Source organism: Danio aesculapii, chromosome 20 (assembly GCF_903798145.1).
Source record: "Danio aesculapii chromosome 20, fDanAes4.1, whole genome shotgun sequence".
Lineage (NCBI taxonomy): Eukaryota > Metazoa > Chordata > Actinopteri > Cypriniformes > Danionidae > Danio > Danio aesculapii.
The window spans coordinates 33,843,761-33,869,090 of record NC_079454.1 but is presented as its reverse complement, the minus strand read 5'-3'; the positions used below and the strand labels follow the sequence as shown (position 1 = coordinate 33,869,090).

The 25,330-nt window shown below is 36.6% G+C and overlaps 1 protein-coding gene across 1 annotated transcript in view; it reads left to right on the top strand.

The window, feature by feature from the left end:
- nbas (NBAS subunit of NRZ tethering complex) overlaps window positions 1-25,330 on the top strand; it is a 350,427-nt gene that overhangs the window by 245,777 nt on the left and 79,320 nt on the right. The window contains 2 exon segments of the mRNA XM_056480954.1: window positions 6,246-6,335; window positions 7,769-7,964. Of these exon segments, the coding sequence (XP_056336929.1) occupies window positions 6,246-6,335; window positions 7,769-7,964 (286 nt within the window).

Below are 25,330 nucleotides of genomic sequence, written 5' to 3'. Positions count from 1 at the left end.
GGAGCGTTCCAGGTGATCGGACAAATGGAGATGTGTTCGGGAAGAATCTTCGTTGGGAGTTCTTCATGATCGTGATGCTCGTGTAAACGAGAGAGAGCGTCTGCTCTTAGATTCTTGGGTCCTGGACGATAGGAAATGGAGAAATCAAAACGTGAGAAGAAAAGTGACCATCTGGCTTGACGTGGACATAGTCTCTTGGCCTCTTTGATATATTGGAGGTTTTTGTGATCTGTGATCACCTGGAACGGATGTTTGGCTCCCTCCAACCAGTGACGCCACTCCTCCAAGGCTAGCTTGATTGCTAGAAGCTCCCTGTCTCCTATGCTGTAATTCTGCTCCGCCGGGCTCAACTTCCGAGAGAAATAGGCACAGGGATGCAGTCGGGGCGGTGTATCATGATGTTGGGATAATACTGCCCCGACGCCGGTGGTGGATGCGTCCACTTCCACCACGAAAGGAAGATTTGGGTCAGGATGAGTCAGGAGTGGGGCCCTTGTGAACTCCTTCTTAAGAAGGCGGAAGGCTGCGGCTGCTTCTTTGGTCCACTCCAGTCCTTTGGGTTTACCCTTGAGGAGATTAGTGAGAGGTGATGTAATCCTGCTGTAGTCCTTGATAAACCGTCTATAAAAGTTAGCAAACCCAAGAAACCTCTGGAGCTCCTTAATGGAAGTGGGTTCTGACCAGGATAGAACAGCCTCAATTTTCTTCCCATCCATACGTATACCGGTTTGGTCAATGATGTATCCCAAGAAATGAATCGACTTCTGGTGGAATGAGCATTTCTCCGCTTTGAGGTAGAGGTGATGTTCTCTCAATGTGTGTAGGACCTCCGCAACGTGTTGGCGATGTTCGGCCTCACTCCGGGAGTAAATGAGGATGTCATCTATGTACACTATTACAAAGTGGTGAAGAAACTCCCGGAGGACTTCATGAATGAAGTTTTGGAATACGGAGGGGGCGTTGACCAGACCGTAAGGCATGACCTCATATTCATAGTGGCCAGTAGGGGTCACGAATGCTGTCTTCCATTGGTCCCCCTCACGTATTCTTATCAGATTATACGCGCTGCGGAGGTCCAATTTAGTGAAGACTTTAGCTTCTCGGAGCTGTTCCAAAGCGGCTGGTACCAGAGGAAGGGGATATCGGTATTTTACTGTACCGTTATTTAGGACCCTGTAGTCGATGCATGGACGCAGCCCTCCGTCCTTCTTGGCCACAAAGAAGAAGCTTGAGGCGGCTGGTGATTTTGAGTGACGTATGTACCCCTGACTCAGAGCCTCCCTTATGTAATCTTCCATTGCCTGATTCTCTGGAAGCGAGAGCGGGTAGATCCTACCTCTTGGCAACTGGGCATCTGGAACTAGGTCGATCGCGCAGTCCCATGGCCGATGCGGCGGTAGCTGGGAAGCTCTCTTGGGGCAGAAGACATCATGAAAGGAGCTGTACTCCTTAGGAATGTGGATAGACTGCTTCTCAGGAGGACTCTCGACCGATGTTGTAAACAAAGAAATGGGGTTCCGACCTTGAAGAGGGAGATTTGGAAAACAGGTAGGTGTACATCCAGATCCCCATTTCTTTATCTCTCCTGTGCCCCAAGAGATGATGGGATCGTGCTTCACCAGCCACGGGCGCCCTAGAATGATGTCCATATTTGCACCCTCCAGAACCAGAAATTGAATCCTCTCTTGATGTAACAACCCCACTTGAAGAAGGATGTCTTCGCATTGTCGATGGATACGGGTCGAAGATCGAGTGCACTGGGTTATCGGTTGTATCTGGTATATATGCGAGGACGCCTCAGTACGTAGGTGGAGTTGACGACAGAGGGATTGGGAGATGAAGTTCCCTGCTGACCCGGAGTCGATGAGGGCTGTGACAAGGAGAGAAATAGAGGCAGTAGTTATTTGTACGGTGGTAGTAAGTGGTTTACATTGTTCAATATTCGTACTGAATACACTCACTGAAGTCCGAATGGGACGAAGGGGACACTCCATACGGGTGTGTCCACTGACACCGCAGTATAGACACAGACCCCGGGTCAGCCTCCTCTGTCGTTCCGCTGATGTCAGTCTTCCAGACTCTATTATCATGGGTTCTGGTTCTGGAGAGGCTGTTGACTCAGGCGATTGGAGGAGTGCAGACGAGGGGGTGATGGTGTCCTGTTGATAGGAACGGAGACGATCGGAACATCGGAGAGAATGTTGGATGAATCTCTCCAGACCCATAGTATCATCTAATGTGGCCAGCTGGATTCGGAGAGTGGGTTCCAAGCCGAGCCGGTACGTGGTCAACAACGATCTCTCATTCCATCCACTTGCAGCTGCTAGAGTGCGAAACCGGAGAGCATATTCCTGTGTAGATAGAGTACCTTGCTTTAGATGATACAGCTGCTCTCCAGCGGCTACTTCCCCATCAGAACGTCCAAACACCTCTTTGAAATACTCCGTGAAGGTAGTGATGGAATTCATGACCGGCCCGGCTTGGTTCCAGATCGTCTCAGCCCATTTAAGTGCAGGCCCAGAGAGTAGTGATACGATGTAGGCGATCTTTGACTTATCTGTGGGATATAGAGAAGGTTGCATTTCGAATATGAGGGAACATTGTAACAGAAAACCATTGCACTCCCCCGCTCCGCCTGAGTAGGGCGCTGGTCGGGCCATGGGACTGGAAGGAAGGGCCGAAGAAGAAACTGTGGAGGCGGAAGTGCTCGGTGCTGGTGGTGCGTTGGAAAGTGGAGCTGGTGGCTGTAGAATCCGCTTCAACTGGTCCACCAGCTCTTGAAAGTGATCGGGGGTGCTCATGTTGTCGTCGTTATTGGTCCGGGCTTCTGTTATGAAGCGGACAGGAGACAGAGGTAAGGAAACGTTAGGGTGTTTATTAAATGACAACAAGGAGCACATGAAGGATAGCCAGGAGGATCAGGAATGATGTTGGGGTCTTTTCCTCCGTGGCTGGGTAACAGGAATACACGAGGATGGACAGCACACACCAGATACAGCTGACAGAGGATGACACAGACTTGGAAGGACTGGAAGACAGGACGATTCGGGTGGACCAGGAAGACTAGGAGGAATACAAAGAGAACAGGTAAGTAAAGCGTTTGTTTTAGCTGAGGATGACTACGCTGAGTGGTCGCTCAGTTGTCCGCTTTCGTCGAGACGAGCCCGGACAATGAGCGACTGGAGTGCTGTGCTTTTATCTGGTGCTCGTGAATGTGATGCAGCTGTGTGCTCATTAGAAGTCAGGTGATGGTGATCTTCGTGAGTGGGGATCGTGAGAGCCTGACCAATCCGTGACACCAACCAAGAGTCCTGATATAAACTTGAAAAGTTCTGAAGAAAATTCTTGGAGACCAAATATTTTTGTAATAAGAAACCCACTACATTCAGTGAGTTTTGTAAGACACTGGAGGAAGTGGATCAAGATCTCACATCAGAGCAATGTGAGAGGCTAGCAGTGTCCTGAGATGTGTTCAAGTGCTCAAACTTCCTATTCATTTCTGATTGCTGCAAACTTCAGGAATTTAGGAATTTTTGAGGAATAGTTTCTCACTAAATAAATACTTTTTTGTTAAATTGCCATGTTATAACCTTTACCAAAGGTTATTTAGTAAAATACTGGTCTACAAGCAACAAATAAAATCCCCTAGATTATTATATATTTTTAATCAAGTGCTCATAGTTTATTCTAATGTTGATTTCCACTGTAGATTTCCACTTAACTAACAAACATGTCTTAAAGTTATAAATAAAAAACTTCAGTTTGTAAGATTAGGTGTAACATGGTAATCAAAAATATTATAGAAAACTCAATGACACTTTTGGCAGCCTTTGTTTGATTATTGTGATCATAATAAAATATTTTAGATGCCCTTAGATGTTGTGTTTGCAGAATTAATTCTAGTTAGATTTAAAACCAAACCCTTTAAATATATTATAACCAGAGAACTGGCGGAGTGTCAGAGTAATTCTTTGAATTTAACACTACATGAACATTTTAATGATGCTGTAGCAATAAAACAGCCTACTATGCAGATTACAAGAAGGGCAAAGCAGAAAAATGTGTCCCAACTAGCATTCTGCTAATTAAAGTCAAGGGAAATTGTTTTCTACAGCACATCTGAGTGAGTGTGATTTGATACATGAGTGTTTGGGGAGAAATGATTATTCCCAGCAAAACATTGCTCATACGGTATTGACTTGTGATGTCTAGTAACCAAAGAGAGAAGATCAGGTCAAACATACAACAAGAGTATGGAAGAAAATAGCTAAATAAAGCTTGACATCTTGGATAAGACATCTAACAGATGGAAAAAAGGCCAACATGTTTATAGATCTCAGAATTTCTTCTTGGAAATCTTCACAGAATTGAAACTTAATTATTTTCACTTGCCCAACATGGCTTTTCTCAAAATCTGTACTTTATTTCGCTCTGTTCTAAATTCACACCTTACAATTCTTAACCTTTTTGCACAAAATTAAGCAGAAACATTCCGAATTGAATGTGAAATTGTGAGTTACCAATTTGCCAGTTCTTTGTCAGGCTGAAAGTTCAGAATTTTGATGCTTAAATGGTATTAAAGTATGAGTGAAAAGTTGTGTGACCTTTTATTCTCTCTCACACTATTACAGCTTTATTTCTCTTACATTTTGGTTTATATTTTTATATCTTTGTTGTTTTGATACATGTGGGTTTTGGGGAAAAATGATTGATCCCAGCAAAATATTGCTGATATGGTATTGACTTGTATGTATTAACCAAAGATAAAAGATGAGCTCAAACATACAACAACAGTATAGAAAAAAAAAAAACTAAATAAAGCTTGACATCCTGGACAAGACATCTAACAGATGGAAAAAGACCAAATTGGTCATAGATCTCAGAATTTCTTTTTCGAAATCTTCACAGAATTAAAATTTTATTATTTTCACCCAACATGGGTTTTCTCTTAATCTGTACTTTATTTTGAGTTTCTTCCTTACAATTTTCAACTTTTTTGCACAAAATTAAGCAGAAACATTCCAAATTGAAAGTTAAAATGTGAGATACCAATTTGCCAGTCCTTTGTTAAAGGTAAAGGTCAGAATGTTGCTGCTTAAATTTGGTATTACAGTATGAGGGAAAAGGTGTGTGACCTTTTTTCTCTCACACAATTACAGCTTTATTTCTCCTACATTGTGGTTTATATATATATATATATTTTTTTTTTTATTTTTTTTTTTTTATTTTGATACATGAGTGTTTTGTCAGAAATGATTATTCCCAGCAAAATATTGCTCATATGGTATTGACTTGTATCTATTAACCAAAGAGAGAAGATGAGGTCAGACATACAACAAGAGTATTGAAGAAAATAGCTAAATAATGCTTGACATCTTGGCCAAGACATCTAACAGATGGAAAAAAGGCAAATCTGGAAATCTTCACCGAATTGAAAATTAATTATTTTCTCTTGCCTAAAATGGGTTTTCTCTAAATATGTACTTTATTTTGCTCTGTTCTGAGTTTCTACCTGAGTTTCACAAAATTAAGTAGAAACATTCCGAATTGAAAGTTAAAATGTGAGATACCAATTTGCCAGTCCTTTGTCAGGCTGAAAGGTTAGAATTTTGCTGTTTAAATTTTGAATTATGAGGGAAAGGTTATGACCTTTTTTTCTCTCACTCAATCACAGCTTTATTTCTTTTAAATTTTGGTTTGTATTTGTATATCATTGTTGATTTTTCAATCAGAATGACAAGAATGAAATTGCTAAATTATATACAATATAAGTCAGAATTATTGGATTTAATGATTAGAATCTGATTGATTTCAAGTACATTTTTTGCAGCTTTTTTTTTTACTAGAAGTCACTGTTTTAAGCTAATATATGTAGTTACATTATTTTCTTGATTGTATTTTTTTATTTACTTCATTTTAAAAGGTGTTATTATTTAACACCAACATGGCAGTGCATTTTCTCCATCAGTACAAATGAAACCAGACAATGTTGGCATATAAATACAAAGCAGTTATTAATAGAAACTACAATTAGATGGTGCAGCCTCATCCATTAAAGCAAAACACCAATACCTTTAATGGAGGGAGACAAACAAGGCCAGAAGAGAATGGAGGAACCCTGAAGCTACAAAAAAACCCTTCCTTCAGTCGACATGCATAAAGTTTGCAGCCATAAATCCACTTAAAGGCCTCAAGACACTGCATCAAAACTCAAGCTGTGTGTGTATGTGTGTGTTTGTTTTCAGTGGCGACAAGGACGTGTTGAAAGATTATGCAGACCCCTTGAAGGTACTGGAAGGAATAGTTGCAGTGGTGCACACTAATGTACAGAGCGGGTACGTTTGTCCTTTGTTGCTATGTTCTCGTTTTTATTATTGAAGCACAATGCTGTCCATTTTGCCTCAGAGAAAAGGATATGATGGTACTTAAAGTGCAACATCATCTGAGGACACAGTACTCTTGCAGTATTTAAAAAAAAGCTAATTTATATATAAAGTGGCAAAGATTTCAGGGATGTTTCTGGGGGAAAATAAATGAAATCATTTAGCATGGTTTGAAGAAGAATCAGTTATCGATAAAAGAAACCAGTGTTCAATAAATAATTGCACTTCTTTTATGGTAGTGATTACAGTAAGAAATGATTTTAAGGTGTAAAATTTGATGTGTAATCACGTATAAAATATCATTATCACCATTACTTCAAACTTGGGCCACTTGATCTTATTCTAGTGTAATGTTTACTAGTAATTAGGGTTGTCGCGATACTGAATTCAGGTACCAATCGGTCCATTTCGAGCACGTCCTTAAACAGTTGATTTGCCATTGTGTTCACACGCTCAACAGAAATGACTGTGATTGGCCGTGAAGGTCATCAGTTCATCGCGCTTCACCACTGTTTACCGAGTGCAAACACGGATACAGAAACACTGGAGCATTTTAAAGTTGCGATTCATTAGCAGATCGCTTGTATGTCAGCTCAGACACACAAGCTGATCTTCAAGGCTTTAAAATGCTCCAGTGTCCCTCTACCTGTGTTTGCACTCTAAACAGCGGTGAACCGATGACCTTCACAGCCAATCAAAGTCATTTCTGTTGAGCATATGAACACAATGGCAAATCATCATTTTTCCGGAAAGCACTCAACATTGCTTAAATGTTAGCGGGAAAATTTCAGTTTTTTTTTCTTAATTTCAGTACCAATTGGTACTGAAATTCGGTACTGTGACAACAATGCTAGTAATTTACTATTACTGTAACATTTTATTTAACACCGCCACTGAGAAGTTGTATTTATTTATTTATTTAAATTAATTATTTATTTATTTATTTTTATTTTTATTTTTATTTTTATTATTATTATTATTATTATTATTATTATTATTATTATTATTATTATTATTATTATTATTATTATTATTAAGTTTCCAGTAAAGAGGAATAATGCAGAAAATTATTATTATTATTATTTTTTGTGCTAATATTTTTAAAGTATGATTTATGTTGTGTATGTTTTTCCTCTAATGGCAAATAATTCATTACTCCAGTTTTCAGTTTCCCAGTGTTTTTGGTGGTAAATAATTTCCCTCCTTGATTAAGATGAATAAAAAGTTCATCATGTATATGATATGTAAAAAGAACATAATTTATTTGTCTTATAAATCTAAAACATAATAAATGTTTTTATAATCAATTGAATGCACCCTTTCCAAATGAAAACAATCCTTTTTATACAAAATATTTTTATTTTAACATTATGCATTTCTTTTAGTGGGAATTTAGTGACATCCGAGGACATGCTGAAATGGTTGCGACCTTTTTGTGGGGATGACACCAAGCCTGTACGACCCCGAATTGAGGTCCTGCAGATCCTAGAACATTCATTCAACCTCAGTTATCAAGACATCCTCCTACTGGTGTTCTTCAGGAGCCAAGCCATTCTGAAAGCCTGCTGGCCAAACAGAAAGGTGAGAAAAAAAACAACAACAGTAAAATATGCATATACCCACACTGGCACAAAACACGATTTACACATCACACATAAATATTATTACATTCCCACATCTCTGACTCAGTATTAGCTTATTTCCTCTGTGAGGCACTGTGAATGTAATCTCATTTTACAGCGCAGCCCCTTGCGAGTTAGCATGTGCTTATAGGAATTGCTTGACTATTCTCAACCAATGTAGTAATGTGTGTGGGAAGGAGCGAGATGTTATTTGGTCCAGGGATCACCGATTGCCTGCTTAGCCGTGCTCTTTGGCCTTACCTCATGTTCCTTTGGGGATGCGAACATGTCCTTCTTCCATTATATGATGTGTCTGTCAGTATGTATTAGAGCTGCTAAGAAAATTCAAGAGCTGCGTTTATAGAAGAAATTATAAACTCTTCTGTCTAAATCTGTCAGTGTTTTTCCTTAGGAGGGTGACCTGCTGAATATACTGGATGAACTTTTGGTATGCGAAAGTCAAAGAGGTCTGTTAAATATAGTGGAACGTAATTGAGTTAGAATTCCCATCCACCTACAATAGAGGGAGTTTGTGCTTTTTTTTCCGAATTGAAGTTAAAAAGCATTATTAGAATCTTCTTTAGTAGAAGATTTCTTTCACTTTCGAGTTTCACTTTAGAAAAGTGGTTAAAAAAAGTGTTGTCAATGTTTAAAAGAAGAATTGAGGCTTTATTTGTTTGAAAAAGAAATCAAATGGATGAATGGAAGGATAGATGGACAAACAGACAAACACATGGATGGATGAATAAATATATATTGACTGATTGACATTCGATTAATCAATGACTATTAATTTTGATTTGATTTGATTGGTTGGTAGGTCAATTGATTGATTGATTGATTGATTGATTCATTCATTCATTCATTCATTCATTCGATGGATGGATGGATAGATAGATGGATGGATTCATTCATTTATTCATTGATGGATTGATTCATTGGATGGATGGATGGATGGATGGATGGATGGATGGATGGATGGATGGATGGATGGATGGATGGATGGATGGATGGATGGATGGATGGACAAACATACAAACACATGCATGGACGAATGAATATTTATTGACATTTGATTAATCAATGACTATTAATATTGATTTGATTGATTTATTCATTCATTCAATGACAAACAATGGACAAACAGAGGAACACATGGATGGCTGAATGAATATTTATTGTCTGGTTGACATTTGACTTCAATGTCGTTGTCATCGACATCAATGACTTTTAATTTTAATTGATTGGTTTGTTGGATGATTGATTTATTGATTGATTGATTCATTCATTCATTCATTCATATATGGATGGATGAATGAATGGATGGATTCATTCATGGATGAATGGATGGATTCATTCATTCATGGATCGATAGATGGATTCATTCATTAATGCATGGATGGATGGATGAATGGATTGATTGAGGATTTTAATGGACAGAAAGATTTATGGAATGTATTTAAGAAATGTCTTTTTTCCATTAATGCTTTCATATCATGCCCCCATTAATGGTTGGAAGGACAAACAGGTGAATGCTTGCATAGATAGTTGGGTGGACATATAAAGTCCCCTGATGCATGGAATGATTTATGGACATTATAGATAAACTATACATTTGTGTCCTGCTGAATTTAGGCTACACTTGGTTTGCAGAAGTCAAAGAGATCAAATAAATATAGACGAACATAACTGAATTATAATGTTTATAGCAAATCAGCCCTGCTTGAAATAGTGGATTCTTGTTTGTACATTTTCCAAAACAACTTAGAAGTGATTAACAAATCAAGTAAGAATTGCTTAACAGATGGTGTTTTTAATTATTCTTTTCATAAATGTAGTAAATTAAATTTCAGCGTTTCAAAGAAGAGGCTTATTTGTGTAACATGGAAATTCATCTAAATCTGGGATGAATGTATGGATGTATGATTGGATTGATCAATGAATGTATGATTGGATTGATCGATGCATGGATGGATGGATGGAAAAATGTATGTGTAGTTGCATGGACAGGTGATTTATGGAACATTTTGAAGAGAATCGAAGACATTTTTCATTAACATACCTCAATGGTGGATGGAAGGACAACATGAAGAGAACATGATTATGGATGGGTGAATGAATGGATGGGTCTGTGGATGGATGGATGGAAAAGAGTTGAATAGAAGGATGAACAGATGAACGGTCATATAGATATATGCATAGATGTACAAGTAATTTATGAAACTATCAAAAATTAATTTATTTTTGTTCGTTAATATACCTCCCTGGGAAGGATTGACAAATAGATGATTGCATAGGGCAGATACAAATGCACAGATGATTGTTAATTTATGGATGATGTTATAGACAGAGAATCTAAGAGTATTTTCATCTACTGTTTACTTTTGTAGTAGTTCTTTAATTTTCTGACGTGAAGGGAAAAGTCACCTCATCTCACACTCAACGTGCATTACAAAAATTCTCGCTGTTAATCCATTTTCTGCCAAATCACATAATCCATTCTTTCTCCAAACTTTAATCATGCAAATGAACATTTATGTAAGACGTTATCAGATGTTGGGTTTCACTTTAAGAGGATTACTCCACCAATTGTTTAATAGAATAATTAAATGCAACTTTCAGTCTTCAGGGCTTCAAATCGAAATATTGCCGTAACTAGTTCTAGTTTCCCATCAGCCCTTAAATAGTGTTGTTCAGTGGTAAACAACACCAAGCTTATGGTTGGAAAGAGTCATTTCCAGCATCACGGTTTGGAGCGTTTAGGATGAAGCCTAACCTTTAATTTCACAGATTATCACTTCTCTTTAAAACTCTCCTAATTGTAGCCTCCATTGTTGGCCGTATCCCTACGATGGGTTTCCAGTGTTGGCAATAGCTTTGTTTTCCTCAATGAAATGAATTAATCGTGTCTTTATTGTGATCTGAAAAAAGGAAGGGAAATAAGGGGAGTTGTAATGAGAAGTCATGCCCTGAAGGAGGAAGAGTAATTAAAATGAACAGATTGAGGGAAGGGAAAGGGGATTGGCTCTATTTCACTGAGATCTAGCGTCCTCGAACAGGGGCCATGCCTAAACCCTGATTGGGGGCGCTCAACCGGGCCCGTGTGCCCTGAGCGCTGGGCATCAAGCCATGGATCGCTGGCGTTGCATCTCTGCCTGCTGAGCAGCAGCCGCTGGTTTATATCATCAACCACAGAGTCTGGTTATCAACTGGTAGCCTCAGGTGTACAAGAGTTTTGGGTGCATGGCATTGGAGAAAAATGACATTGCAATGTTTTTTTTTTTTTTTTTTTCTGCGATATGTAATACAATATGAATACAATTTAAACATGACTTGAATAGATCTATTTGGAAAGATTACATGATTTTAGATTGATTGCGATGACTAAACAAATAACAGGAATAATAAAATACAATAGATATATAAACCAAATGAACAGAGCTCTATTCTTTTCTTGGGCGTCTAACAGTATTCAAGTATAGAAATATTAATATTTAGTCTTCACTGTATAAATAATTACCTACAACAAATCTTTGTCAAAGCTAAGAATGTTGTAAATTTCTTTGCCTAAATAGTTTACTATGCACTGGAACTTTTAGATTGGCCATAGTGGTCATTCTGACAGTTAATATTAAACTGCAACAAATATTTTTTTTGTCACATCAAAGCTTATATTGAAATCGAGGAACTAAGCTTTAAACATCACTTTTTATTAAATCATTGCCTTAGACATACTATCTTTTTTGTAAAGTAGCCTATAATTGTGCACAAGTACCGCCGAAGTGAATTTTTTTTTTTGAAAGACATGTCTGAATTAAAGTTATGTTTTTTTTTCTATCAGAAGGTTATGGCTGTATCCGAAATCACATACTTCCATACTATATAGTATGTTAAAAACCGTATGCGAGGTAAGTAGTTTGTCCGAATTCATAGTATTCAAAAAGCAGTAATACAGGAAGTACAAGTATGACCTACTACTTCCGGCAAGATTCTGAAGTGCGTAAACAATGCTGTGCTATGCTATCCCATGATGACATGTGAGAGAATTCATGAATGGGAGTCAAGTGACGCAACTGACATGGGTAGGTCATGTGATAATGACAGATGGCGGATGTAGAACGTTCGAGTTCCATTTACATTCCTCACATTCATACTATAGACCAAATTTTTCCGTGTATGAAATTCAAATGTAGTACTAACTTTAGTAGGCAATGTTTTTGTTTGTGGAATATTGCCAAGCAACAGACGCATGCATATTCAAAAGCATAAAAATTAAGTAGCGGACACTGATACGCATGCCGCATGACCGTAATGGCCATTCAAGATAGAAATTCTCAGAACAGTTTTGTATTTTGATATTTTAATACAATAGCAGTGTTAGTATGAAATATATATATACACAATTAGGAAAAGTCAGGGCACTAGAGATATATACGTTATATTTTGACATAGTTATTATTCACAAAGTGAAGTTTATTTATAAACTAAGTCCGAGAGGATCATGTGCTTACGATTGACCACAGCTGGTCCCACATTTACCAATCAGATGAATCCAAAACACATAAATAACCGTATTTCCTTGCCCTAATCATCTTCGTCTTAAAGAATCCCTCATCCACCTCACTCTTCCCTGTTTTTCCTAGCATAGTTCAGGGTAGGGTGGCATGTTGGCTCAATGGTTAGCACTGTCACCTCACAGCAATAAGGTTGCTGGTTCGAGTCCCAGCTGGGCCAGTTGGCATTTCTGTGTGGAGTTTGCATGTTCTCCCCATGCTTTTGTGGGTTTCCTCTGGAGACTTCGGTCAACCCCCCCCCCCCCCCCCCCCTCCACTTCACAGTCCAAAGACATGTGGTATAAGTGAATTGAATTAAATTGGCTATAGTATATTAGTGCGAGAGTGTCTTAGTATCGAGTTACAGAAGGAAGGGCATCCGCTGCGTAAAACATTTGCTGGAATGGTTGGAGGTTCATTCCGCTGTGGCAACCCCTGAGAAATAAAGGAATAAGCCAAAGGAAAATGAGCTAATGAATGAATTCGAGGGAGCTCACGAAACCTACCTGAGCTAAGACTCCCCTCTCTCCCGATGAAACAGGAGGGAACCCCGGGCATACCAAACATGCTTTACTTATCAATCATCAGCTAGTCATGAACTTTTGAAATTTCTAAACAGTTGCCTCAGTTTTGCTAGGGTTGCAAACAATGCTCTTACTCCAAAACAGGGTTGCCCAAAATTTTGCGTATAAAGAGCCAAAAACCGAACTTAATTGAGGGCTGTGGGTCAAATATATACCAAACCGTATTACATTAAATTACCAAGGAGAATTTACCCACTAGTCGAGCTGCACCTGCCTTTACCTTGATATGCATGTAGATGTCAGATGTACAGTACATCAAGTGACAGTATTTACATTTTAAAAGTCTGATTCGTTTACAACATTTAATTGAATCATTTAATTTCAGTTGGCTTTTTCGTAGCTCACATATAAAACTAAGAAACAAAAGATTATATTAAATAAAACCCCAACATTCTCCCTCTCGTTTCAGATGGGATGGCTACTTCGGGCATCTCTGCTCTAAAATGTTAAACTTTGCAATTAATCCACAAGCCATGTGTGTTCAGTACTGTGGTGCTTGAACTATAATCCTGACTCGACATTGTACATCCTATGATGTGTGTATTGCAGATCCACTCATTGCAGTGCTGAACTGATCAATTATTCAGCCATTTCATGTACAGTATCTCTATAATATCACAAGCCGAGTTTTTCTCTTTGTGTAGTGTGTCTGATCATGCCCACAGGATTGTGCACTTGTCTGTTAATATAACACTTCTACCCCCTGTATCCCAAACTAATCATCTCCTAACTCACACACCGGCCCATCATGCCCTACTCCATAGCAACCGTTGCTGCGTTTCAGGTCTTGCATCTGTTTGCTGTGTTGCAGGTTTTGCTGAGCTGTAGATTCGCTGTTGTTGTTTACTCGTGCTGCGTTGCGGTGCTGTTTATCTCCCTGATGTATGAGCGGGAATTGTTGAACTTTATCAGAGCCGAATATAGAGGCCATCCTTCTATATACACCAAGAGGAAACGTCAGAGCTCGTAGAAAGGGGAAGAAGAGCAATAGAAAGCGGCAGGATTATTATTGCACGCTTGTCTGATTGAGGAAATGACTTTGATCGCAGACAGAATGAGGGTTGGTTGGACTTTTTGTCTCTTTCACTAACTGTCAGTGGAACGTAATAACTCTCTCAATTACATTCAAGGGCTTTAATTGCTGACGGGTTTCCCTCTGAAATGACACATACGTTTCCTCAGCAGAAATCATTGTTGCTGTAAGGAGATTCTGTAAAGCTGTGGGGTTTTTTTTGCTGCCTTGTTGAGGTTGCACTTTTTCTCTCGTTTTCACAAATTGCCTTGACAGTCAACTCGAAGACTTGTTTGCCATCTGTAGTCAAAACAGGTCACTTCTATACATACGGTCTTGTGAGTTTATTCTCAAGTTTCTTTCTCAGCTCTTAGCTTAGGGGTTTCTATACAGGTATGGATTTTCTGTTTATTCTATATTTAATGTTTTTTCCCTCCAAACAAAAAAGTTACAGTAAGCTAAGTGACATAACCCAGACATCTGCTACTGTTTAGCACTACTATTTTCTAAATCTAATATATACATATTTCCATGGTCTGTTAAAATTCTTGATTCTGATTGGCTGGAGGGTGTGCGTTGAAATGCACAGGACATGCGCTTCTCCTAAACATTTGTAGTTATCAAAGCAACTCACATGTGCTGCGCAGGAAACCGATGAGGACTGTTAATGGTGGATATGAAATCTGCAAAATTAGAAAAATACTCATCAATTATGCCACAAAATCAAGTTTCAAGAGGTTTTTAAAGCAGGAATACAGTTATTTTAAAGGGCACATATGATGAAAATCATCTTTTGGGAGCTGTGTGGACAGAACTGTGTAGGTATAGCGTGTCTACAGCCATATTGGCGTGATATAAAGACAATAAGTCTCTTTTTTTTTTTTTTTTTTTTTTTTCTGACGTTAAAATAGAATCCAAATCCCTCCCATTTTGAGGCCCGGCGCAACGTGATGAAGCAGTGTGGTTTCCCTGCCCACCGAATTGATTGACAGTCGCATATTAACATGCCTCCATAGTAACGCATATAATCAGATCAACAAGACAGTGTGCAAAAGATCTGTTCAGCTCTCTGTGATCATCAATCATCATCAAATGTGAAAAAGAATGAGTTTTACAAGTTTAAAATGTTTTAAAAGAGTGCATGTTGGAATAAACTAAGTTAAAGATGGTAAAATCGATATGTAATTCATCACCACAGCCGCATATCAGTTTATGGACTTTAAATCAGGTTTTTTTTGTACATCAACATAATGGATATCCATACAGCAGGGGATATTAACGTGTATTCTGTCACATTTGCCATGCAAAAACAGTGGCAAGTTAAACGTGCTCACTGCGTGTGTGTCCACGGTGTGTGTGTCTGTGTGTGTGTGCATGTGTGAACTTTGTAACAACATTGTGTTTGACTCATTGTTGTAGAAAGGCTTGAATTAACTCCACAGCAAATACATCAAATAATCATTGGGAAAGTTCTTACTGTAGTATTTCTCACAAACGTTACGTGAGATCTGCTTCCTTTATGTCTATCACTGTGCTGTTTATCTGACGCAGCTGGAGATGAAGGCATACTCAGACAGACAAGTGGGAACGGTGGGCGGTGAGAACCAGCATTAAGGCCTAAAATCCTTTAATGCATGGCAAGCCATTGATTACCCCTGATCTACTGTATATACTGTATAACTCATTACAATTAATATGAGTTATGTAATAATATTACTTTTCTAAGTACTAAGAAAAGTAATGCTTTACATTTAAAAATTAGGTAATAATATTTGTGTTGCTTTTTAAAAAAAAAAATAACGAGAGTTCATTTTTAGTTTAATAATTAGCATTTCAAAAATAAAAAAAAATTCTGAATTAAAATTAACACAGTCAGGTTAAATCATACACTCAATGGGAACAAACAGAAACCAAGATGGCAGGCCAGAGCCTTAGATTTCTGTGATGGAAGTATTCTGATTATTTTGAATGCATGGAAGGAAAGGAAAAGAATATTGTCTCAATGGACATTGATTTACTTAACTAATAAAACAAAAAGTACAAAGTAGCAAACACGTTCCTTTAAACTTTCATTAATCTGTGTATACGGCATATTTAGCTGTAGGGTCAGGAAGTTCTCATAAGATAACATTATTACTAAATTATTATTACTAAATTATCATTTTTGTTATGTTTTTTTAAAGGTAAATGAAGGTGTAGGTTATATACAGTGTGATGTTAATTGCAGAATTCCTCTCTTTAAAAGAAGAAGAAAAAGCTGCAAGCTTTGGAAGAGATTATGCCTCTGTCAGGGCAGAAAAAGTAACTCAAAAGTAACATAATGCATTACTTAATATATTAAAAGGATATTTCACCCTAAATTCACCATACTCACCATTAAACTCACCTTTTACTTGTTCCAAACTTGTTGTTTTTTTTTTTCACGTTGAACAATAATAGCCAATAACTTGTAGGTAATGTCTTTTGGTTAAAAATTTGAAAAGTAAATGCTGAATTAAGATTGTTATTTTGTTTATCATTTTAGTATTTGTATTGTCAAACTGCTAAAACACTTCACAAAATGTGTTAAATCAGCTGCACAAAGGGATTGGCATGCTGAAAATCCTATAAAATTGATAGATATCGACTTATATGAAAAAAATTATCGTGATAATTTTTTTTGCCATATCGCCCAGCCATAAATACAACTACAGTAGTTACTTTTTTGGGGAATAATATTGTAATCTATCACTTTTAAAAGTAAACCTTCCTCAACACTATATAAATTAATAGATGCATTATGAATTATAGTTTATTAACAAAATAAGTAAAAGACTTAATGCTAAAACACGCATAAACGTATAACATTAGAAAGTGTCACTAAATACGTTTTTGTTATGTGTGCTTGTTCCATGTTTGCCTGTTGCTTTTTCTACTATTGATTATCCTATTATTGACTTCCCATTGAAGACGTGACACCCGACCTGTGGTCAGTCTGACATTATAAACTGTCAAGTTGTCAGAGGCCTCTCAAGGCTTAAGTTGTCTCTCAGTGGCTATGACGTTAGTGATTTGTGTGGTCTAATAAGCTGCTACCAAAAACATAGAAGAAATTCATCTAAAATGGATCTGCTTGGTTTTTTTGGTGTTACAGATGCTATATATCTACTTTCTTTGGCAATAACCTTGCAATAACTTGTGCAAGTGAAGAGAGTAAAAAGAAACTGTTGTTTAAATATGAAAATTAGGTATTATTTAACTAAATATGCACTAATTTGCATACCTTTCTGACAAAAGAATCTGAAGACTAGATAAAGTCATATTTAAAGTTGTTGTTTCATTTTTCTTGATATATTAGATTGAAGGTTTTTGCTGAAGTGATTTTGAGATCTTGTATTTTTTGTTTAAATAAATAATACGGAATTATAATATACATACAATAATATTATATATTAATATACAATAAGTATATTATTAATAAACACAGCATAATATTTATAGTTCTAAAAGATAGATTGCAGAATAAAATGTATGTAATGAAGCAAATTATAAATGAGCATATCAAACATAATCACGTTTATCTTAGTGTTGTTGTGTTATTTTATTATATAATGTAATGGTTTTGAATGAAATTGCTTTTATTTGATTTAAAACTGTAATGCTGTGAATTATCAATACAATTTAAATGAACACTTTTCTAGTTTAACTTTTTGTAAAATTCTATTTAAGATGTCAAAGCTCAATTTTTAGCACTCATTGCTCCAGTCTTCAGTGTCAGAAATCATCACATGCTTGTTTCATTTTTCTTGATCTATTAGATTTAAAGGTTTTTGTAGAAGTGATTTTTAGATCTTGTATATTTTTTGTTTAAATAAATAATACAGCATGTTAATATACATACAATAATATTATAATATATTACTAAACAATAATATTATAAACACAGCATAATATTTATAATTCTAAAAGAACAATTGTAGAATAAAATGTTGTAATGAAGCAAAGTATGCATATCCCTCAGTAAAACCCTTCAGAATAAAGATATAAATATTGAAGCTGATGAAGTACTGCTGAAGTGGAGATTTATTGATCTGTGCAGGAGAAAAAGTTTAGATTCAGATTTTTTTTAATGTTCATAAATCATCCATGGACTCATTGTATGTGTCAATTATACGTTTATATTTTTGTCAAATATTATTAGAGTATTTAAATACAGATCATGTTCTGTGAAGATAATTTGTACATCTTCTACTGTAAATATATCCAAGCTCAATTATTGATGAGTAATATGCAGTGCTAAGAATTTAATTTAGACAACTTTTAGCTATTTTAATTTGTATTTTGACATTTTTAAACCCTCAGATTCCAGATTTTCAAATAGCTCTACCTTGACCAAATAATATCCTATCCTAACCAATGTAAACATCAACAGAAAGCTTTTTTATTAGGCTTTAATGTCATGTATAAGACAATATACACTTACGGTATGGTTTTGTGGTTCTGACATCTGACATATAGTCGTGACATATGGAATACTGTTTCTGGGTCCAAGCCGCTACTGATTTGAATTGAGAAAGTGTTTGTTTATGACCACAAAGTGTTTGTTTATGAGTATTTCCCAAATGATGTTTAACAGAGCAAGGACATTTTCACAGTATGTCTGATAATATGTTTTTCTTCTGGAGAAAGTCTTATTTGTTTTATTTCGGCTAGAATAAAAGCAGTTTTTAAAATTTTTTTAATCCATTTTAAGGTCAAAATTCTTAGCCCCTTAAATCAATTTTTTTTTCAATAGTCTACAGAACAACCCATCGTTATACAATAACTTGCCTAATTACCCTAGTTAACCTAGTTAAGCCTTTAAATGTCACTTTAAGCTGTATAGAACTGTCTTGAAAAATATATAGTCAAATATTATTTACTGTCATCATGGCAAAGATAAAATAAATCAGTTATTAGAAATTAGTTATTAAAACAATTATGTTTAGAAATGTGTTGAAAGATCTTCTCTCCGTTTAACAGAAATTGGGGAAAAAAAATAAACAGGGGGGCTAATAATTCTGACTTCAACTGTATATTGCAATTGTGGTTTTCGTAAGTAATATATCGCTTTGTAAACGTTTATTATTATGAGTCTCCTTATACAGTTTTATAGAGCGCCTGAACCCTGAAGTCACTTCGCGTGATGTCACATATAACAAGTTGATTTTGTCCTGTAGTTAAAATCAACAGGCACAAATTGATAAAGAGCTACACTGAACAAAAACAAAAAAGTTTTCCTTCCATTAGACAAAAAAAAAAAAAAAAGTCTAAATCCCCAAAAGTCTCAAATCTCAAAACTGACAAGTGCTGTGTTTTTTGCCTGCGGTGTATCGCCTTTAGTTCCGATTCTCATCTCGATGCCACACCGCTGAGGATTTTAGCATCTTAATTTCAACCATCCGTCTCAGTCTTACGGCAACAAAATGTCACAGTCCCCGTGAGCGCTTGCAGTTCGCTTGGCAAAGGACAGCAGCTTTGTCAGTCTGAATCGAGAATCTTTATTTGGCAGCTCACCGCGTCCCAGACTCCCTTGTTTACTCGAAGTCTGAAGTAGTTATTGATGTAATGAGTGCAAATGAATATGAGGACATTGGCATGCATGTGTACACGTGTGTGTGTGTGTGTGTGTGTGTGTGTGTGTGTGTGTGTGTGTGTGTGTGTGTGTGTGTGTGTGTGTGTGTGTGTGCGTGCGTGCGTGCGTGTGCGTGCGTGCGTGCGTGCGCGTGCGTGCGTGCGTGTGTGTGTGTGTTTGGGATCAGACATGGGGTGTTACCATTTCTGTGGTCTCGTGACTTGATAAACTGGACTCATTTGTCATGTTAAGAAGCCGTCAGGATGGTGTGTGGATGTGTTTGTGTGTGTTTAACCGCAGACAGGCTTAATGACTAGGGTTAATGCGGTCATTAAAACAAGGTCTTGCTTTTTCCCGGGGGTGCTTGCTTTAATATGCCCATGCTTAGCAGAGCTGTTTTAATGTCTTTATCCAGATGTGTTTGTGTATATGGCTGCATGTTGATTACAGAGCGAAGGCTGAAGGCTTCACAGTGAAGCCTGCTTGTTAGTTACTGTTGCCTAGTTTATCTCTGTTTTGTTGTGTTATAATGTTATGTTTGTATTGTTTTTGAATGAAATTGCTTTGATTTGATTTAAAACCGTAATGCTGTCAATTAGCAATGGAATTTAAATGAACAGTTTTCTGGTTTAGGCGGTTCATTCCGTTGTGGCGACCCCGGATTAATAAAGGGACTAAGCCGAAAAGAAAATGAATGAATGAATAAATGAATGAATGAGTTTTCTGGTTTATTTTTTTTATAAAATCTAATTTATTTATTTTTATGTCAAAATCTAAATTTCAGCACTCATTGCTCCAGTCTTCAGTGTCAAAAATCATTTAAATTTGATTGTATACTTCTCAAGAAACATTTCTATACTGTAAAACTAACTGTAACTTCACTTTACTTTTAACTTAACTTCAATTTTAACTTCTTCACTTTTAACTTAACATCCCTTTTAACATCACTTCAATTTTAACGTCTTCACTATTAACTTCTCTTTTAATTTAACTTCACTCCACTAACTTAACTTACTGTAAATTAACTTAAATTGTAACTTTACTTCACTTTTAACTTAACTTCAATTTTAACTTCTTCACTTTTAATTTCACTTTAACTTAACTTAACTTTTAAGTTAACCTCACCTTTAACTTCACTTTAAACTTCACTTTTAATTAAATTTAACTTCTTCACTAGCTTAACTTCACTTCACTTTTAACTTAACTTCACTTTTATCTTCGCTTCACTTTTAATTTAATTTAACTTCACTTTACTAACTTAAACTTAAACTTCACTTTGCTAACTTCTTCACTAACTTAACTTACTGCATCTTCACTTCACTTTGAACTACACTTATAACTTCAGTTTTAACTTAACAACTTAATTCAATTTAACAACTTCACAACTTCACTTGATAAATGTAACATTTAACTTCACTTAACTTAACTTCATTTTTAACTTAACTTCCCTTTTAACTTCACTTCTTTTCACTTCACTTAATTTAACCACTTCACTTCACTTGATAAATTTTGCTTTTAAGTTCACTTCACTTTTAAATTAATTTCACTTTTAACTTAATAACTAAACAACTTCACTTCGCTTGATAAATTAAATTGAATGTAGGTTGATTATATTATATTATATTATATTATATTATATTATATTATATTATATTATATTATATTATATTATATTATATTATATTATATTATAATTATATTATATTATATTATATTATATTATATTATAATTATATTATAATTATATTATATACTCTTCATCAAAGTATGTTAAAATATACAATATGAATTATTTACTTTTTTAAATGAATTTTTATTCCGTGTCACTGTTGTTGTAAGGAGATTTCCTAACTCTTCCTTAGATTTCCTAACCTTAATAAAAATGTTGCACATACACACACGTACACTAACACACATAAACAGACAAATGTGTGTGCGCTGAAGATGTCAGTTTGATGTGCCATCAGAGCCAGTGGCAGTGTGTTTCTCAGCTCTTGTCTTTCACACGTGTCACTCTCGTCTGTCATTAGCTCCGCCTCTCCAGCAGAGCCCCGGGGCCACGCTTACATCATCTCCCGCTTCACACGCTTCAACTGTCAGTAAGCTTCACTCGTTGTACTCTGCTGCATTAACTTTCCAAGGTCTTACGGAGACTTTCTCTGCTTCTAATTCCTTGAAAGTTCTCCAGATTCTAGCATTTGGCTTTTGTTGACATTGCATCAAAGTCACTTTCAAGCAAAGGCAGTTCACTTTCCGCCAATATTTGCAATGCCCCCGGGCAGCTATTTCGGGCATGCAATTTCTGTCTCCTTGAATGGGAAAATATGGAAGTCTCATAAACTACTAGCAAAAATTCATATTTAATTTACATATTTTAAGCAACACAATTTCATATGAACGCTTCGTAAATGTTTCAAGTTGTCCAATATTGTTTAAGAAAAATAATGTTTGCACATGTGCAGTCTCAAGTCTTTCTTCAAGTAAATAAAGTCTGAAATGAACACTACCATAAAAATTGTTTCCAGAAATGTACTTATAAAACCTAGATTTGTGGTGCATCTACAGATACCACTCTGTAAAAAATGCTGCGTTCCACAAAGTTGATTTGTGTTTGGACAAGTTAATTTATTAGTTTTTTAGAAATGTAACTGAATTAATAAAACAAAGCAATTATTCCCCCCCCCCCCCCCCCCCCCCAAAAAAAAAAAAAACTCAAGAATTGTATTGTTTCAGCTCATTTTAATTCATTTATAAGAAGACAATTGGGGTTGTAAAGAGTGGAAATATGAAATGCCACTATGAAACGAAACACGAATATTTTGAATGACTGCACCCACAAAAAAACAGATATACGGACAAAACTACAACATCTAAAGTTTTCATTACGTACCTTTTGTATTTTTCACCTTTTTTGGAGAGCGGTTTGGATGCAGACCTCGTGCAAATGCTATCTGAGCTGCATGCAATGCTTTTTAATGGCCACACCTAACCCTACCCCTCACAGTGACGTTATTAGCTCTATTCAGTGCATTGTGTCTGACGTTGCATCTCTGAGATATGCAATCTCAGCTTGTCATAAATGGACTTATATTAGTAGTTTTGCCACATTTGCATTGTATTTAATATGTTTTGAATGCAAATTTAACTTTATTCAAAGAAAAATAAAGTGTTGACTTGTGGTGCATGTTATGGATGTTTATTAAAAACAAGTTATGTAATATCAATTGGTCTGGACCTTTGACATTGAGAACCCCTGATGTAAAGAAAATTTCAGGCTTGTTGATTTTTCCTTTTCAAGAAACAAAATATATTTTAAAAACCCATTTTTTACTGTGATTTTTTTTTTTTTTTTTTGGGACAAGATTTGTATTTATTGGCCTACATATTGGTTATTGGCTTCCAAATTTAAAAAGGTTTATATGTTATGATTATATGTTTACGAAAAATAAACATCAGCCCTCACAGCCTCCTGAACAGAATGACATACCCCATCACCCCTCTCAGACACCTCAGGTGGGGAAGTATGAGAGGAAACAGAATACATCTTCACAGAGAGAGAAACAAATAAAAGTATGTCTAGTTTCCATGCTTGGGTCTCTACCAGCTGAGAGACCCTCACAACAGCACTGGCTGCCCCTCAGTGTACAGTTCAGTCTTGAACTCCCCCGTCCATGTTAGAAGGCTTCAGCTCTCAGCATTCAGCAGTGACTTTACTGGAATTGTTCACAGCAGTACCCCCCCCCCCCCCATCTCCTGTGGACAGCAGGAGGTCTCTGCTTCTGGCAAACGGCAGCGAACCTTCCGCCCCTCACCATGTTGCCGTGGATGGCGGCAAGTGAATCTGACCCCAAGCGTCCACGCTGGCAAACTCCTCTGTCTGGATGGAACCGCAAACTTTTCCCTGCGGCGAGGACTCTCCGACAGCATGTTCCTCCTTCCGCCTGGGTTTCTGCATCAGTGTAACATGGTTTAACTCCTTAATCTAGGGGAAGGAGTTGGTGGGAACCAAATCTTTAAACAACTTTAATAAATAATCAAACAGAAACCAAAATCAAGTGTTCCAGGCCTGGTCCCCTCATCTTCCTCGTTTTATTTATTTGGAGCTCGAGACCAGGTGACACTCATTAATGCTCGCACCACTGGCCTCACTTCGTTCCCATGGCTCTCGGCAATGCCCCCCATTTTATGACACAATACTTTATGACACAAAAATTTTGGAAGCAGCAAATGTGATTAGGTATTAGTTTTGCAACAATATCCTTGTCAAAAGTTGAAAAGTTCTCTAGACAGGCTCAACCACATTCCTGGAGGACCACCAGCTCTGCACATTTTTCAGTCTCCTCAAGTAACCACACCTGCTTCAGATCATCAGCTCATTGTGCTTTGTCACATCCAAAGGCAGATGCACGAACTGCAGCTAAATGTTTACACATTTGACTACATTACAAATTCTGCGGATGGCTAAGTATTGTGAACAACTTCGATGAAAACATGTGGAGAAACATTTTCGCATGTCGAGATGTACATAATATGTGTGTGCTCACCGGAGCATGCGTCAAGCAACTGAAGCAGAGCCTAAAGGTAAACAAACAGCGGTTTATCATAAGCACTTTATCAATATTTTTTTACACTGTTGGCTTTAAGAAGGAACATAGAAACGTTATCTTAACTTCTAGCAGTGTTGGAATAATTAATCAATTCCATGCATGTTCAAGAAAAAAGATCAGGGGAGGGTTTTCTTTAATATCAGAAATTTGAGTAATTTATTGGAGACAAACTCAAGGCAAAAGTTACGTTCAGGAGGTGCACAACAATTTAAATTTCCTAACTTCAGCTTTTATAGGCAGCTGATATTAACAGGTGGAGTTTAGTGGAATTCGTCACTTGTCAATCATTCTCCAGTCCTCCATTGGCCGCACCCATACATACGTCCTCTTTTTCTACGAATTCTCTGCACAACATTAAAAGCATAAGACTTCTCAATTGCACATATTCTGTGTTCAGTTTAAACCCATCTCTGCTCACAGGAAGTTTCGCTGCAGAGCTCAAGTTAATTTTAGACAATCAGGCCTTTTTATTTCTATCAGCTTAATATTCTTCTGCAAAAATGCTTCATTAGTATGCAAGACATATCACACTCAAGAGAAGTTTAGTTAATATATCACCTTTAAGCAATACAAATACAATGGTTTAATGAATAAAATATATAAAAATATATATATTCCTTTTTTCCAACAGTAGCTAAATGTGTCTGGAAAAATATTCAAAGGCTTTTATTTTCATAAACAGCGCTGATGTGAATGCATCTGAATGTTCTCATTGGCTGGTGTGGACGTCTCATTCCGGCAAATTATCAGTAATGTTACAACTTCTCTTTCCGGAGAATTGCCGGAAAAAAATTACCAGTATTTACCAGTAAAAAGGACCTGTTCACACATGAAAGGTCTCTATGTGGGAAAGGGACTATTTTTGAGAACGAATACTGAGGTCTGAGTGTATTTGAAACCGTGTATTGTATTTGTTCCGGGCCTTTAGCTTACTTCTAAACTCTTGGAATGACAATATTGTTGTTTCAGGACCAAC